Source organism: Pempheris klunzingeri, chromosome 11 (genome assembly GCF_042242105.1).
Source record: "Pempheris klunzingeri isolate RE-2024b chromosome 11, fPemKlu1.hap1, whole genome shotgun sequence".
In the NCBI taxonomy this organism is placed as follows: domain Eukaryota; kingdom Metazoa; phylum Chordata; class Actinopteri; order Acropomatiformes; family Pempheridae; genus Pempheris; species Pempheris klunzingeri.
In genome coordinates, this window is record NC_092022.1 from 22,733,637 (window position 1) to 22,751,130 (window position 17,494).

General features: G+C 44.6%; 2 protein-coding genes and 1 long non-coding RNA gene across 3 annotated transcripts; 2 read left to right on the forward strand and 1 right to left on the reverse strand.

Annotated features, from left to right (window-relative positions):
* Positions 1-273: 273 nt before the first annotated feature.
* LOC139209544 (monocarboxylate transporter 1-like) lies at positions 274-9,412 on the forward strand. Its single transcript, XM_070839292.1, has 5 exons — positions 274-563; positions 6,627-6,770; positions 7,117-7,932; positions 8,664-9,128; positions 9,160-9,412. Exons 1-4 carry the CDS (start codon positions 347-349, stop codon positions 8,951-8,953), a joined length of 1,467 nt encoding a protein of 488 aa, XP_070695393.1. The 5' UTR covers positions 274-346; the 3' UTR covers positions 8,954-9,128; positions 9,160-9,412.
* A 1,084-nt stretch (positions 9,413-10,496) lies between these two features.
* On the forward strand, positions 10,497-12,124 carry LOC139209669 (uncharacterized). The gene is made up of 2 exons (XR_011585224.1): positions 10,497-11,654; positions 11,728-12,124. It is a non-coding gene; the product is annotated as an uncharacterized lncRNA (long non-coding RNA).
* A 690-nt stretch (positions 12,125-12,814) lies between these two features.
* On the reverse strand, positions 12,815-16,792 carry LOC139209523 (vasopressin V2 receptor-like). Its single transcript, XM_070839270.1, has 6 exons — positions 16,523-16,792; positions 16,185-16,430; positions 15,428-15,574; positions 14,991-15,282; positions 14,165-14,383; positions 12,815-13,311 (listed from the first exon to the last, which is right to left on the reverse strand). The coding sequence occupies exons 1-6, from the start codon at positions 16,790-16,792 to the stop codon at positions 13,127-13,129; spliced, it is 1,359 nt and encodes a 452-aa protein (XP_070695371.1). The 3' UTR covers positions 12,815-13,126.
* Between the last annotated feature and the right edge of the window lie 702 nt (positions 16,793-17,494).

The window sequence follows — 17,494 nt, forward strand, 5'->3', positions numbered from 1 at the left end:
ACAGCAGAACAAGAACAACAAAGCTTAAAGTCAAGTCAGATCGGTTGGCTGTGTGTAGTTCTGTGTGTGTCTTCTCCACCACTGCACTCCTGTCCTCCCTCTCTCCTTCCTCATCCATCTTTTCCCACATATTTGATTTTGCAGCCAAAAGAAAATTAGATAAAATGTAGTAGGAAAGGATGAAGCATGATGATATTTACTCTGCTCTGCTTCCCCCCACAGGTTTCGAGTCCTGATCCCAGTGCACCTGCTCTGGCTTTTGCTCCTCTGAGCCCAGCTGTCCTCAGGAGTGGCATTTGACTTCGCTCCTTCTCCTTCTCCTTCCCCTTCCTTCACGTGAGCAGACATGCCTCCAGCGCTGGGTGGGCCTGTGGGGTACACCCCTCCTGAGGGGGGCTGGGGCTGGGCGGTGGTGGCGGGGGCCTTCATCTCCATCGGCTTCTCCTACGCCTTCCCCAAGTCCATCACCGTGTTCTTCAAGGAGATAGAGACCATCTTCAGTGCCACGCCCAGTCAGGTGTCCTGGATCTCCTCCATCATGCTGGCTGTCATGTATGCTGGAGGTGAGTGGTGTGTGTGTGTGTGTGTGTGTGTACTTGAAAGTGTTTTTTGTTTTGTAATACAGAAAACACTTTCCCACATCTGTTTTGTTCTCTGGTTTGTTCAGAGATTCATGCAGCCTATGTTGACTTGATTCTTGATGTGTGTGACTTGGTGTGTGTGTGTGTGTGATAAGCTGTGTTCAGCAGTCTTCTTCACCTTAACGCCAAAATCTGAGACGCTGAGTATTGTCTTAAGTCCAACATCTCCAGCAGGACTCTGCAGAACGACCTAACCCGGCTCTGTCTCGCTGTCGTGGAGGTGGGGTTGATATTTACAGTTGTGTTTCCAGTGGTATCATCAGCCTTTTTCGAGGCCCTGCCTTCTTATCGCTCACGCTTCACTGAAGCAAAACAAAAACAAACACCAGCCTCTTTTCTTCTCCGTGTTATCTCTCTCTCCACTTGCACTATCAGTCCGTCATCTCTCCATTTCAGTGACGGCTTATTGCTGAAGGGAGAGCAGGAGACGGTGTGAGAAATGGATACTGCAGCTCCTCTGGTGTGAGGACTCGCTGTTCTGAATAACTTTTTGGTCTTTTGCTCAGACTAATCAAGACCTTTTGAAGATGTCACCTGGAAAACTTGGATGATATTATTCACTGTTGTGCAAATGATCTGCTGATTCATCAGTAATCCAAATGATTGTTAGTAGCAGCTCTAATGCTCACAAAACAGTTGCTAATTCATGGTAAACACAGGGTACAGCTGATGGGAATGTCATTAGTGTTTGGTATTAGAGATATTTCACTAAAAAACACAACTATGGACGTCCTGGTGGTGCTACAGGAGAAATCAGAGGATCATCAAAGTCAGTGGGATGCATTTAATGTCTGTACAATACGATATTTTAAAGAGGGCCAAACTGCTGTCCCTCGAGCCTTTGGTCCTTACAGAGGATCTAACGTTCAGAGAGGAGGTCTGCAGTGCTGCTGGGACTAAATAACCAGTTGTGTCTTTTAACATCATTTGAAAACACTCAGTTCTTGCACTCAGCGAAGCTGCTATTTGTGCTGCTGCAGCAACAGACTTTCCATGCACATGTTAAGGCAGGATTTAAGAAACTCTGATCCAGTTTCAGGTTAGGTCAGCTTTCAAATCAGGTTTCTCTCTTCCCGTCTCACGACACAAAGCAAGTTCTTTCCTCATTCGAACACACTGTCTCTCTTTGTCCCCCCCCTCTTTATTCAACCAGCGCACAGTACACGCAATACCCACCACCTTGCTTTCTCTCTCTGTTTGTCTGTCAGGTCAAATCTCCATATCTAAAAATGGTATCTGTTCCTTCGACTTACTCATTCATCCTCTTCAGTGCTGCGTGCCAGCCTGCAGCCTTATTGAGCAGGATTAGACGTTTAGGAGAGGAAACTGCTGAGTGAGGAACAGAGGGGAGGAGCAGAATTGCATAATAAGAGCCAGATGTTGCAGTAGATTCTTTCTTTTCCTATTTTATTTTTTTTTCTGCTTTCTTGTTTCACAATTCTGCCAGATCACCAGTTAATGATGTCATGCTTTGTACTGTAGTACGACTGAAGCTATAAGACGCTACATGAATGACCACAACCATGTAATTGACTGGCTACGCATGAGGCAACGCACGTACACACACTGACTCCACACTAAGGGGAAAAAAAAAAATCCCACACATATTAATTTATTGTGGTTGGATGACGTCAGTGGGTTGTGACTAACAGTGCGAACCAGCCCAGACTGCACAGGATGCTCTGCACAAAGGTTAAGGTAAATGTTAAGCAAGAGCGTGTTCTCTCTCTCTTTTCCCCTCTCATCTGTTTATTAGCTACATGGCTACATTAAACAAATTGCAACAGGGGTCATTTTCAGCTGCCAACATTGTCAACAACCTAACAAATAGCACTGTAAGCAGGATAAGTATAGAAGGGGACGAAAAGAGCAGAAAACAACAAGAAGAAATCTTTTCTCTGGATATGACTGACCAGCTGATGTATAGAGATATCACAAGGGAAGTTATGGCAGTAAATATAAATAATATTAGAAAGCAAAGGGCTCATATCATCAAAAAGCTTCTCATTGCACACCGATGATCTCCAGTGCGATGTAGTTAAAAATACGTTTGACCTACCAGGCATGAGAGGAGTGAGACGCCCCTATTTAAAACGCCTACTCTACTTGTTTAGCATTGCACTCCTATAACATTGTCAGATATGCAGTAGTAGTTCCCAGCAAACCCAAATCCCTGTAAACACGCGTTGACGTTTATTTATGACCAAGTGCTCAGCAAGAAAGATGAGAAAAGCCGCTCATTTGTAAGTAGAAAGATGTTGGGAAAAGGAAGAGGGGCTGATATCTGAGAGGGTTTTTTAAAGAAATCCAATGGACTTAACCAAAACTTATGTTAAAGATTGTTAAAGTTAAAGATTTGAAGACAGATTAACACTGTTAATGTGGCCATTAAGCTGATAGGGGGGATTTCACATCAAGAGGGAAAAAAACCACAAACTTGTGACTCTGTTCTTACGGTTTCCTGTTTGTGTGTTTCAGTGGTGGACTATAACCGAGTACATTTACTTAAGCATTTCACATTTGTTTGGAGTGACATTAAGATCGTTTAATGTGAGGTTTTACTGCATCAACTTAAATTTAATCAGCGGTGTCCTCTGTGGCGTTTAACCCAACAGCAGCAGACAGCTTTCATGTTCGCTAATCATTCCACGTCTGTGATTTGTTGTGAATGGGAGTTCAGGTTTAGAGGTAAAGACGTTTCACAGAAGACCGACACTGACTCATTCCAGGAAGGAATGAGAAGTGCCATTAATACACCTTCTCTTCTTCCTTCCCAGCTCACTCCAGATGAGATGTCTTTCTCTTTGAAAGCTTCAAAACGGTCGGTGTCTGACCAAAGCCTGACCAGCATTGTCTATGTCAGTGCTCTTTCTGACGTCTGTCAGTATCTGTGCTCCTAATCTGCCTCGTCCTCAAAATGCTGAATGAACCATAAACACAAGCATGTTCCTCATGTTTTCAGTTCACTTTAGTCTACACTGGTCACAGCCTCACTGAGCAGGAGCGCTGATGTCTGACTTCTGATGATCTCAGGGATTTCTTGTTTTCTTTTTTTTTTTTTTTTGTGGAAAGGAAATGAGGTTTGAAGAAAGACAGATCTGTTGTGTGTGAGGATTTTGCATGAATGCACACGAGAGTTCCCCAAACTGTTCCGTTAAAGGGTCGGTCCAGACGGAGAGATGTTCGTCTGTGCGATATGCGACTGGTGGAGAAATGTGATGCATTCGACTGTTGGAGAAAATCCAATCAGCTGTTCCTGGTCGGACTGACTCATCACCAGCTGCTGCTTAAATGAATGAATGAATTAAACGAAGACTCGTATTGGGTGATAGTTATGTAGAAGTCGGCTCAGTAAGAAAAAAAAAAAAAAAAAAGGGTCTCTGCTAAACTTCCCTGTCACAGCTGGACTCACACTCTTTTTTTCTTTTTTTGGCGTTTTTCTCACTTGTGGATGCTGTGTCAGTGCCAAGCCGAGGACACGTCCTCTCTGCTCCCCTCTCAGTGTTGTTCTTTCTTTCACGCAGAGAGAGAGCAAATGATGGAGGGAGGGGGAGAACGAATTGTTTACATAATATCTCAGAGAAGACTACTCACTGCCCTCTTTGTGCTTTGCCAAACAGCAACAAAGACTGTCACAGCTGATTTATTTATGTGCGTGTGGAGTGGACGCAGATCCATTCCTGTCCTTGTATAGGTCCGCTTTTGTTTCTCGCAGAGCTCCACCGAGCTCAGAAGAAGTGCTGCAGTCTGGTATGTGCACTGTGTCTTCTGGTGTAGTTCTTTTATCCACTGTTTGACTGGAACATGGAGACCCAAACCTGCCACTGCAACTCACCACGGCAGGCTTCGTGCCAGGCAGTCAGATCCTCAGTGACAGACACAACACAGAAACTAGGTGTCAGAGAGAGAGGTATTCAGTCGGTGCATGAGTTAACGCACGAGCGTCCAGAGCGCCCCCGGCCATTGTGGTCAGCTGCCAAGTTTCAAGGGCAAAGCCACCATGGTCTGTGTGAAGGGCCCTGGCTGGTTGTGAGGAAATGGACGCCACGCTGAGCGCGCCCTGGTAGAGATCCGAGAATGAGTATATCCTCAGAGATACTGAAATCCTCAGACATCCTCAGAGATCAGTCACATTTTCTAACTTTGTTATTATTCTGTGCCTCTCTAATTCCTCCTCCCAGCTTCTGTCACTCAAAATTAGGGCTGCAAGAGTTTTGTGTTCCTTTTTCTTAATCAGCTGATTTGAAATAATTATGCTACACATGAGATAATCCCACTAGAAAGTCTAGGAGGCCCAAAGTGACCTGGAGAGTGAGTTGTTTTGCTCAGATTTGTGCGGATTACACAAATGAATGAAACAACACTATTACATAATATTAGTGCCGCAGTTTGATTTGTAGTGTGTAATCCAGATACTCTGGACGTGTTCAAAATAGAGCAAAGCTACGTGTAACATTAACTGCATCTTACTAACTGAGATCTTTAGCATTCGGACTGAAGTAGAAAAGAAAGTCGAGCAAAGAAGCTGCTCAAAAGACTTGTTTGGCTTTCTCAGAAATTTACAGATGGGAGAATGATACCGCTCTCGTGTCTCTCTGGTGAATATGAGGCTGTACATAGAGTGTTAGCTTAGCCTAGCTTAGCATAAAGAGTGAAGGCCAGGGGGAACTGCTAGCCTGCCTCTGCCCAAAAGCTGTGAAAACACACCGAAAACTGCTGTGTTGTTTGTTTAATCCGTACAAAAATGTTGATTTGTGATATCATCTGCGTTTTGTGTTGATTATACACTACAGTCTTGTGCATGACCCCACATTTTCTCATTTTAGAGGCTCGAACCACAGATTGTTTGGCATTTCTCCGATATAACCGAATAATCAATTATCACAGTAGTTCTTTTTCTGTCAGCCGGCTCGTCTGCTAATCAACCGATTGTCTCAGCTCAACACGTGATAATCAGCAGTTAGTCCAGAGGAATGGTCATCTCACTCCTGTCGTTCACTTTCTGCCTGCTCATGCAGAAAGGCTGCACACACACACACACACACAGTGACTGTATAGATGCTGCGAGCCTTTACTTTGTATTCACATCCAGCAGAGGCAGCGTCAGCCTCCGTCCATGTGAAGGCCCATTCATGGCGAGGCTGGCACACAGGCTAAGGCTTCCTCTAGTTCTTCTCCTCCTCTTTGCTCTTCTTCAACTCTTGTCCTCACTTCCCTCCTCTCCTTACTCTCCTTTTCTCCTTTTCTCCTTACCCCCCCCCCCCCCCCGTGCTCTTTACATTTTATGTCCTGGTGTACATTACTCCCACTCTGACGTGTGTAATGCCATTCCTTGCACTGCCTGGCTCCCTCCCATCTCACCCTTTCCCTCTCTCCCCCCCTCGTTCCTCTATGTAACATCCATGCAACAGGCACCGTTACACAGTCAGTCTTTGTCACTATCTTATTTTTGCCACCATAGCGCCACCTGTTGGTGAACACATAAAATGGTGACCTGATGTAATTACATGGCACATGACTGTCTGAATATAGAATACACACGCACAGGGCTGCATAACTAACTGTTTTCTTTATCAATTAATCAAGTTATCATATTTTGATTGATTTATTGTTTGGTTAGTGAGCGTCTTCAAATGTCTTGTCTTGTCCAGCCCAAGCTCACATGAACTGACTTTCTGAATTGATGTCATCTTTTGATTATCTTTACGATTGATTCAATCATTTAGTTCTTAACAACAGACAATTATGGAATATGCATATCACAACTCCTCAGGGCTGAAAGTGTTCAAATACTACAGGGTCTGTATAGAAAAGCCTCAAATCATCACATTTGAGAAGTTGTAACCGGCAGAAAACGACTGAATAGTGACTGAACAGTGAATTTCCTGTCGTTCAGCTAAAGATCCAGTACCGTACAGCCGTGGTCTAATTTACTGTCCCTAATTTATCAGTTTTCCCTCTCATCCGTCTCTTCTTCCCCTCCAGGTCCAATTAGCAGTATCCTCGTGAACAAATTTGGCAGTCGACCAATCATCATACTCGGCGGCTGTCTGGCAGGCTCGGGGCTCGTCGCCGCCTCCTTCTGTAACACTGTGGAGCAGCTCTATTTCTTCATAGGAGTGGTGGGAGGTCAGTATTTAGCTATTTATCTATTAATACCCATCAAAATGAAAATGGGTCACACAACTCTTCTCCAGCACACCATGATTTATTTACCAAATATTTTCTGCCATGCTGCCTTCATCACAGTGACGTTTTCATTCAGTCCACTTGGTCAATAATCTGACCTTATATTTAAGGGAAGAGAATGGATGGTTTCCATTAAATGTGCTGCAGATGTATAGATTTTTCTACGTCGTACTGTACTTTTATGTTCTGCTGGTTCTTGCTTTAGTTGTGTTTGTCCTTGTTTTGTTAATCTTCTCCTCGTGTAACCGTCCTTCTCTGTTTCACCGTCCACCCTTTCTCTGTCCAGGTTTGGGACTGGCATTCAACTTGAACCCAGCCCTCACAATGATCGGTAAATACTTCTACCATCGCCGGCCCATCGCCAACGGGATCGCTATGGCAGGCAGCCCCGTGTTTCTGTCCACCCTGGCTCCTCTCAACTCCTGGCTGTACGACGAGTTTGGGTGGAGAGGCAGCTTCCTCATCCTGGGAGGACTTCTGCTCAACTGCTGCGTGGCCGGATCGCTCATGCGCCCCATCGGACCCAAAACTCAGCCGCCCAAACCAGACACGGAGGGCGGCGAGGTCAAGGCGGTGGATTCAGTGCAGCCACAGCAGAAGAAGACGGTCCTGCAGACCATCAACTCCTTCATCGACCTGACGCTGTTCAAACACCGCGGCTTCCTGCTTTACCTGTCCGGCAACGTCGTCATGTTCTTCGGCCTCTTCGCCCCGCTCGTCTTCCTCTCCAATTACGCCAAGAGTAAGGACATCAGCAAAGAAAAAGCGGCCTTCCTGCTGTCAGTGCTGGCATTCGTTGACATGTTCGCCCGGCCCTCCATGGGCATGCTGGCCAACACCAAGTGGGTCCGACCCAGGGTGCAGTACTTCTTCGCCGCCGCCGTCCTCTACAACGGAGTGTGTCACGTGCTGGCGCCGATCTCGGTGGACTACACTGGGTTTGTGATCTACGCCGTCTTCTTTGGGTTTGCCTTTGGCTGGCTGAGTGCGGTGCTGTTCGAGACCCTGATGGACCTGGTGGGAGCCCAGAGGTTCTCCTCGGCCGTGGGCTTGGTCACTATAGTGGAGTGTGGGCCGGTGCTGCTGGGCCCGCCCCTAACAGGTAAGACCTCCAACATGCAGCACGGGAAAAGGAAGGCTTATGTTCTGGGAGAGGGGCGGAAAGTTGGACAGAATCAACCTTTCTATTTCTCTTCTCTTTTTTTCAACACCCACACTAAAGCGCCTGGATGACTGGTAGACTTGTAGAATGTGACGCTGTGTTGGACATATAATAATATATAATATAATCACGAGTGTGTGTGGAAATGATTAGTCAATCAATACCAAAAGTTAACTATTCTGGTTACTGAATAATTGTTTAAGTCATTTTTTTGCCAAACATCTGTTTCTTGACATTTGATCATAAACTGACCTCATTTCCTTCTTGCGGTACCGATGCTCAGACAAAAGAAGCCCTTAAACAGATGTCGCTTGAGCTCTGGGAAGCTGTGAGGGACATTTTTCATTGCTTTTTGACATTTCACCAAGAACATGGATGTCAGATTCGTCGCTATTGAAAAGGATTGTTAATTACAGTTACAACATCATGATGAATTATTGCATATAAATGATCTCTATTAGTTCTGTGTAGCGAGGAAAAGTTGAGCAGATTTTACATTTGATAAGAAGCGCACTGTTCCGTCTGTGTAAGGAGTTTGTATAAGGAATCGGCATCAGTAGAGAAAAGCGTGAAAAAGGTGTATCTCTATTTCAAGTCCATGTGTCCATGTGATGAAAACAGTGATCCAGACTACATCTCTTTCTCTTTCTCTCTCTTTTGTGCACCTCCAGGTAGTTTCTATAACTACTACAATCACTACGACTACACCTACATCTCCTCTGGCATCATCCTCATGGTCGCAAGTGTGGTCCTCTTCGTGGGAATGGGCATCAACTACCACCTGCTGGCGCGAGAGAAGAAAGAGGAGGAGAGAAGGGAGAGGGAGGAGCCCAAAGAGGAGCGCACGGCCATGCTGGCACCGCCCTCTCCGTCAAAGTCAGCCGAGGAGGCGGAGGAGAACAACGCGCCGGCCGCGGTCACGCTGGATGACGTCGCCAAGATGGACGAGGACACGGTGTAGACAATTTCAAACCGACTGGAGAAGGACGCACACACTGCATCACACACTTGACAGAAACACACACGAGAGCTGCAGTTACTCACACACACCGTCTTCATAGAGAGATGATGCCCTTGAACACAACCCCCGAAGCCATAGGAATTACTACGATCCGTTAAAAGCGAGACCCGCTGCTGTGACGTCAGCCGCCCGTCAGGCTCGTCGAGCAGCCGTCCACCGCGTTGAGACCTCTGGTTTTGGTATTTGACGTGCCTTTGGTAACCTCAAGACCTCCAGGAGCACACACACACACCGCTCATACAAACACCAGATAGACGCACAACAGACAGAATGACTGTAAGATAGAAATCCAATAAACTAATGAGGACTTTACTCTCAGGGTCTTCAGCTGCCATAAAGGTTCAGAACCTCACAGAAAGACTTGCACTCGGCCTCAACTCGGTGTCAAACGGTACATTTGTTTGTGACAGTACATTCTCCCTCATCGGCTACATACTGTACACACACATCGCTTCACTCCTCAAGGGCTGGAAATGAATTAAAACGGACATGGATGGTCACATGTTAGTTTAGAGTGTGGAGTCAGTAACATTTCCAGGTTTTTATGCATTAGAGAGAAAAAATGAAGAAGAACTTCTTAACATTTAACATTTTTAACCCTTAGTGAAGGACACGAGGCACGAAAATTGAGCAGTGCTTAAAATTACAAAGATGTAGGTAAAGTAAGGAAAACTAATGTAGGAATTCTTATAAGAGGAGCAGGTGTTGGTGGGACTATAAGGTCACAACGCCAGCAGTGCAGAAGGCGCTGTTCATGGCGTACTTGTACATAAACATGTGTGCACTTAGTGTGTGTTTACTTTGTATCGTACACCCTCCATCCCGAGCGGCTCATCATCCATCGCTGCATCGATAAGGACGAGGCACATTCGAACAAAAGCGCTCACAGCTTTGCTCCTCCGCCTCACAGGTCTGTCACACCACGCGCTGGGGTGGTGGGGGGGGGGGTAAGAGGCTGTGATTGTACCAGATCGATGGGTTTACTGGGTGCGTATGTGCATGTGGTGCCAAAATAGGAAGAAATCTCACTCTGAATCACACACTGTCCTAATTTTTCATGATTTTGGATGATAGGATTCGCAGTACCCTAGCGGTGTTTTTCTAATTGTGAGTAACACAGTGTAGTTTACAGCTATATCATCAAACGTTTGTCATTTTTAAGAGAAGATCTATTTTAGCTCACTGTATAATGACAATCTGACAATAATCTTTTTAATGTGTTTTGATGTATGTTGATGAAAGGAAGGTATGTATGTGTGTGTGTGTGTGTGTGAATGTGAGAGAGAGAGTGCAAGAGTGTGTGCGTGTGTGTTTGTCATTTCACTTGTTTCAAATTCAGCCGCTGCAGTATCAACACGTCTTGCAGTGTTTGTGTGCAAACTGTACAGAATGTGTCATATCAGATCCACAATGTTTTTTGTTCACAGACACTCACTGATGCATTAACTGCTGCCGTTTGTCGGAGAGGCTTTTGTTTGAGGACAGTTTGTGTGTCCAGCCTCAATAAGCTTTCCTTATTTCCTCCTTTGGGAAAATAAATGGAGGTTTTAAACAGTTCACTATTTGGTAAACATATTTTGATAAGTTTTATTTCTGTAAGTGTTGTTTGGTGGAAAAATTTTAAAGCTATTTTCTGCAACAACGAAAATAAGTAATTATTTTGAAGGATTTTTTACTAGAGACTTTGCATTTAAAGATTTAGAGTGTGATCATTTGTTGAAGTGGAAATAATGTAGACCCTGAGCTTTAAGAAAATACTTTAAAGGATGGTGATATATGATATTTTTCTTCTTGTCAGCAAATCAAATCATCATGAAAAGACCAAAACCAACTATGTAGTGATCCCACAAACATGCAGACAAAGCCCCACATATCATTTGGACTCTCTTCATAAAATGGTGGACAGTAAATATAGCAGTCAATAAGTATTGATTCCAACACAGCCAACTGAAAACACCTCAATAATCCAACCATTGCTCTGTGTGACATGTTCCTACATTACCATTAACACACACACCATCCTGTTACTGCAGGTACTTGCTAGTGTGTATTCATCCGCAGCAGAAAATAGTCCCCCGCAAATGCACTATTTCCTGCTGTTTGAGTAACGTTTGCTAAAAACTACAGTGCCCAGCTGTTTTAGGAAATAACGAAGCCTTTTTTAAATGAAGACATATATTTGTGACCTGTTAAAAAAGATTTACACAAGAAATATTGATTTGTTGACGATAATAGAAATATCGAGTGTGACCAACCTTATTCTTTTTAATCTGAAGAAAATGAAAGTGGTACGATTACATTTTCTTCAGTCTATGATTTCCCTCTTCACAGAGAGTCTCTGTGCAGACCCCCTCCTCTGAGCCACATCTTCTATTTAAGTGGGAATCTAAATGAATGTGTTGAAAAGGGCGTGCCTGTACACTGTATGCAACCTTTTCTGTTTTGTTTAAATTAGGTTTTTGGTAATTATACTGTGACCAAATGTAAGTGTTAGTTTTTAAACCAATTAATTTCAAAGTGAAAGTTGTTGACTAAAAGTAAATGTTATTTGATTCTGACAGAAGTCTTGTATTTGTAAGGTATTACTGGTTCCAATGAGAGAATAGTTTAGTCTACAGACATTAATATGAAGGATGAACAGGTCCGGGGGGGGACGTGTGTCCCCCTGTGTCCCCACCCTCCTGCTCTAAACCCTGATTTTCCCTCAATTACAGCACACTCATGACAGTGTGGACATAAAATCTATTTTTCAACAGGCGACGTTGACTCACTCTGATTCAAAATGGACTAAAACCTTCAGTTATTTTACCTTTTGAGTATTTGAAAAGGAAAAGTGACCCTTTGGACGACTTCAACTGAACCATTTCGTTGAAACTCTGAACGTTAGTGCTGTCCAGTGCAGGTTTTTTTGAAAACGGCGCTGTCCACCCACAGCACCTTTTTGTGCTCAAAAAAATAATAGGAAAAAAACTAAATGAACAAATCATTGTATTACGTTTCTGGAAAACAAAGTGACTTTTTTATTATAGTCGCAGTCGATGTTTTTATGTTTATATGTGTGAAGTGTTTCTATGACTGGTGAGAGGATGAATAAATGGTTTTTAAAACAAATCTAACTGCATTTGTTCCGTTCAGTCAAAGGAAAGTGATCTGTGATTCAGCAGCCAGATGCATAAAGATCACACAGACACATGCATTTACAATAATTACACTTTTATAAAATGTATCACAGCAGTTTGCATCTAAACTACCTGATGTTCTTACGGGAAATAGTTGGACATTGTGAGGAAATGTGCTTCCTTGAAACTACTGCGCTAACAGTCGGTTAGCTTAGCTTAACATAGAGGCTGGAGACGGCCGCCTCGGCAAGTTGTTACTATCCAAAGGATACCAGATCTGTCTGTCAGCACCTTTTAAGATCACTTAATTGACACCTTGTATAAAGTTTGTTTAATATGTGCAAAAAATGAAGTAAAAAAATGACGATTCGCTGTTTTACTGCAGGTCGTGCATCTGACTTCCTTGGCTTGGAGTCACTGCTCTCATCCAAGAAATAGTCGGGTTCATAACTCAATAACCTGCCGTTGTTGCTTTTTTTTGTACTGATGAATATAACGTGCTAATTGGAGATCTGCAGTTGTGCTGGTAGAGAGATCTGGTTTATTTGATCCCTACAAAAGGAGAGGTTTTCCTCCTAGAAGTCCTAGAAATAATCCGGTACACAATTTAAAGTAACAATTTGCTATTTGCCAAGATCAGTGAGCTCCATCTGTCTTCTAGCACATCTAAAGCTCACTGACTGACACAATACATCTTAATGAATTCTTACAAAACCTTGTTAGCTGTTTCCCCCATTTCCAGTCTTTATGCTAAGCTAAGCTAAGACTGTCTCCTGGCTGTATGTTAGCTTCATATCCTGTTAATCTTATAGTGTTATACCCTTATATCCTAATTCACAGACAGAGATTCAAGTGGTATTGATTTTCCCATCTAGTCTTTCCAAAATGTCAAAACTCTTCTTGTAACATCAATCAACCTACTGCTCATCTTACTCTAGTTGTGTAATTACATGACGGGGGTTTTGGACAAGGCTGTGTTTGTTGTGTACATGGTTCAGTAGTTGGAGGTGTGTGTGGTGGTGGAGTCGTTGGGTATGGAGCTTCGACGCTGTGTGTGCGTGCAACAGAGCAGCAGCAGGCGGAGCTCCGGGGACACGCTGCTGGAGAAGGCAGAGTAGATCCAGGGGTTGGTGCACGAGTTCAGACTGGCCAGCAGCATCAGCAGGGTGAACACAGCACCTGTGCACACACACACACACACACACACACACACAGGAAGAGGTTTGCACATGACTGACGAAATGGCTAGTTAGTAAAAAAAAATGTATTAAACTAATTAAATTAAATGAAAATAAATTAAAAGTACTCAATCCAAAGCCCATGTAAGTGTATATAATATATCTTTAGATTATTATTAGTATTTTTTTGTCTTGTAAGCCCAGTTGGTTGAGGCAAAGCTCATTTTATGTGAAATAATTTTATGTTGGGTTGTAACTGATAATTTTTATTATGTATTATGGCTATTTATTATCAACCCACTTATTCTATTTTATAATCACAATTAAGCAGAGCTCAAAGTCACACTTTCAAACGGTTTTGTCCGCCCAACAGTCCAAACCTCAAAATGACTCAGAACTGTCACTGAAGGAAATGACTCAAACGATGACTCGGTTAACGAAACAGTTGCTGATCAGTTTTCTGATTACTGACGAATCAGTTATTTGATAGTAGAACGGTTTCCTGTGTAAATGTCTTAAGTTCCAGTAAATGATAAACAGATATAAAGTTCCTAGCATGAATTTTTGCTGCATGACATTTTTGTTTTTGCCTTTTGTGTAAATAATCTGTATCAAAAAGTCAGCAGAATTCATATGACAGTACTAGCAGGCATGTTTTTTGGTAGTGAAGGTGTTGAATGAGGACAAATGCTTGTAGACACATGTTGCATTGATTCAGTGATCTGATGACGAGCATTAAAAGCAGTGGTACAATACTGCAGCATGTCTGATAGGTAGAAATGGGCCGGTATATAAATACTTGACATGGGATTTTGAAAACCAATACAGACAGATGGTGGAAAACGTTTGTGCACCGTTCTGAGGTGGGTTGGGGTCCCAGGCGGCCCACAGCTGGACACTGAAGAACGGGGCCCAGCAGAGGGAGTAGACGAGCACTATGACCAGGGTCATCCTCAGGGTCTTTGACATGGCCGCTGACACCTCTCCACTGTGGGCAGGGGGGGCTTTAGGTGGGGGGGAGCAGACGGCAGAGGGCGCTGCGGGGTCAGGCAGCACATCAGGCTGCAGCTCAGCTGATAGGAACACAGAGTCAGCGTCAACTTGCAGACTTGAGACTTGCACGAGATACATATTCAGTAACGGTTAATATTATGATGTGTATAATATGCCTCAGGAATTGCTTAATTTAAAGCAGGCATATGTACATTTGTAGATAGATAGATAGAAATACTTTATTGATCCCCGGGGGGGAAATTCTGGAGGAAGATGCACGCCCTAGTTTTTGTCATGGAAAGTGTTGAATTAATCTTCTCAATTCAAAAATATCAGTTTTTTTAGCCTGATGATTCCAAAGTACGTTAACCACAGTCCTGCTTTTAGTTACACACACATGATGATGTTTGGGTGTCAGTTTTAATGAAAGATAGCATCTCCCACAGCCAAACTGCCAACATGGCCACAAATTCCTCTTTATTTCTGAAAAATGTTTGACTCTGAAGGAAGTCTTTAAGATTATCATGAAGTAAACAACAGAAATGGGGAAAACACAATAGAATAACCACAATCTAAAGTGAATGCAGTCTACATCATTGTGTGTGTGTGTGTGTGTGTGTGTGTGTGTGTGTGTGTGTGTGTGTGTGTGTGTGTGTGTGTGTGTGTGTGTGTGTGTGTGTGTCTTACCTGGGTGAACAGTGGTGTAGGTGTGAATATCACAGTGTGAGGGGAAGCTGTTGGACCTGACTGGACCCATGGGCATGTTCTGATAGGTGGATCCAGGGTCAAAGCTGGTGTGACTCCCAGGGTTGTTAAACATGAGTGGTGACACATAAAGGGGGAGACTGGACCTCCCTCTGCTGCCCCCTCCTCCCCCTCCTCTCTGGCTGGCCCTTCTGGAGGGAGGGAGGGAGGCGGGGGACAGGCGGCGCTCTGACTTCATGTACAGATTGTTGTGGATCTCCTTGAAGATTCTCACCTGGGGGAGGAGGTACAGGAGACATTCAGTGACGCTGTGGTGCATTAAAGTCTTGGTGGACCATCAGCTGGACCTCCAGTTGTCAGAATCATTGTGTTGTGCCTCCACTGTAAAAAATGTTCTGTCCTGGTCCGTCCCTCTCTACCTGGCAGACTGTGATGATGAGGACGGGGAGGATGAAGACAGCCAGGGTCATCCAGGTCACGTAGGCTTTGAGGCCCCAGGACTCAGCAAAGCTGCCCCAACACTCATAGACACCTGGAGCCACTTCTGACCGGGAGAAGATGAAAACCTGGAGGGGCACAGAGGCGTGTGGGCTGCCGTTTGTTAACACTTCCATCACTTCATTCTGTTTTTAAGTCTGCACAGCAACAGATGTGCAGGTAACAAAAATACATTTTCTATAAGTCTTTAAGAATCTGTTGTTACAAATGCAAACACATAAAACATTCAAAGTCCACAGTCTCCCTGTGTCACCCTCCCTGTGTCACCCTCCCCGTGTCACCCCCCGTTTCACCCTCCCTGTGTCACCCTCCCTGTGCCACCTTCCTTGTGCCACCCTCCCCGTTTCACCCTCCCCGTGTCACCCCCCGTTTCACCCTCCCTGTGTCACCCTCCCTGTGCCACCTTCCTTGTGTCACCCCCCGTTTCACCCTCCCCATGTCACCTTCCTTGTATCACCCTCCCCATGTCACCTTCCTTGTATCACCCTCCCTGTGTCACCTTCCTTGTGTCACCCCCCGTTTCACCCTCCCCATGTCACCTTCCTTGTATCACCCTCCCTATGTCACCATACCAGTGTCACCCTGTATCATTTTACTGGTGTCACCCTACCTGTCTCACCCTCCATGTCACCCTCTCCGTGTCACCTTCCTTGTGTCACCCTCCCCTAGTCACCCTACCTGTGGCAGGCTGAGCAGCAGCGACAGCCCCCAGGCCAGCAGTATGAAGCTGTTCCAGCGTTGGGTGGCCCCGCTGCGGTGCGCCTGCAGGGGGCAGCAGATGGCGTAGTGTCGGTCCACCGTCATGGCCACAATCATGTAGGAGGAGGCGAACATCCCGAGCACCTGCAGGTATTTCACCAGGCGACACAAGAAGTCTGGACCAGGAAAACGGCCTTTGGCATCCCACACCAGCTGGGGCAACACCTCAGAGGAAGAGGAGGGGGCGTGAGATGCAGGGAGAGAGAGAGTGTGTGTGTCTCTTTGTGTGTGTGTGTGTGTGTGTGTTTGTGTTTTACCTGGAATAGTGCCACCACCAGGTCGGCCAGACAGAGGTTAAGCATGAACTGGTGCAGAGGGTTATGGTGTCGTCTCCGCCTTAGCAGCACCACCAGCACCAGCCCGTTGCCGAGCAGCGCCATCACCAAGATGACCGCCAGCACCACCACCTCGGCCACAGCCAGGAGGGCGTCACGCTCCCACTCTGTCACATTTGTGCCTGCTGGGGTCACAGAGACCACTGACCAGTCGATGGATGGGTATGAGTCTGTTGCCATGGAGACTGACATGTTGGCTGGGGTGGGAGAGGAAGAGGATGGGAGGAGGGGAGGAGAGGAAGAGGACTGTTTACACTAACACATTTGCTAATGAGCACTAAGCACAAAGTACAGCAAAGGCTCATGGGAGTGTAAGTGTTTGACAAATTAAACCCAATGATGGCGCTAGATGAGATATAACAATTCATCCTGAGGGAATGTGACTTTCTACCACGTTTCATGGAAATCCATCCAATAGACACACTTCACCAACATAATCATTATTTCTGCAGTCATTTCTACACATGAAAAACAAATGAAGAAAAGCTGTTGACCCTGATACATCCAGTTCAGTAACCAATCAATGAGATTTAAATAGACAAACTTAAGATAAAAAAGACGTTTCTCTGAAGATCCTGCTGGTTAGTGTTGAATACTCAGGAGAGGTCGATGAATGAGCATTTAGGATCTTATTTTTGATGTCAATAATCACCGGAACCTTGATTTTGCTGTATGGGGGACTTTTCAGTTACCAGATGAACCGTTTTGTTTCACCAAATGACACCCTTGCAAGAATTGCTCCATGTTTTATGCCCAAAAGTCAAAAACACATTTCTTTCTACTGGCAAAATGTACATGCATGTTTTGGTCTTTTTACTATATAATATTGCATGATCTGACCTCTTTTAGCTTCAAACAATTAATCTAAATGAAACCTTCTAAGATGTTTGCTGG

Bases quoted from the DNA above. Each gene is read 5' to 3' on its own strand.
- LOC139209544 (XM_070839292.1), top strand. From the start codon at position 347: ATGCCTCCAGCGCTGGGTGGGCCTGTGGGGTACACCCCTCCTGAGGGG. The intron at 564-6,626 runs GTGAGTGGTGTG...CTTCCCCTCCAG, and splicing joins GGCTGTCATGTATGCTGGAG to GTCCAATTAGCAGTATCCTC. The intron at 7,933-8,663 runs GTAAGACCTCCA...GTGCACCTCCAG, and splicing joins GCTGGGCCCGCCCCTAACAG to GTAGTTTCTATAACTACTAC.
- LOC139209523 (XM_070839270.1), bottom strand. From the start codon at position 16,792: ATGTCAGTCTCCATGGCAACAGACTCATACCCATCCATCGACTGGTCA. The intron at 16,431-16,522 runs GTAAAACACAAA...TCTTCCTCTGAG, and splicing joins TGGTGGTGGCACTATTCCAG to GTGTTGCCCCAGCTGGTGTG. The intron at 15,283-15,427 runs GTAGAGAGGGAC...CTCCTCCCCCAG, and splicing joins TCATCATCACAGTCTGCCAG to GTGAGAATCTTCAAGGAGAT.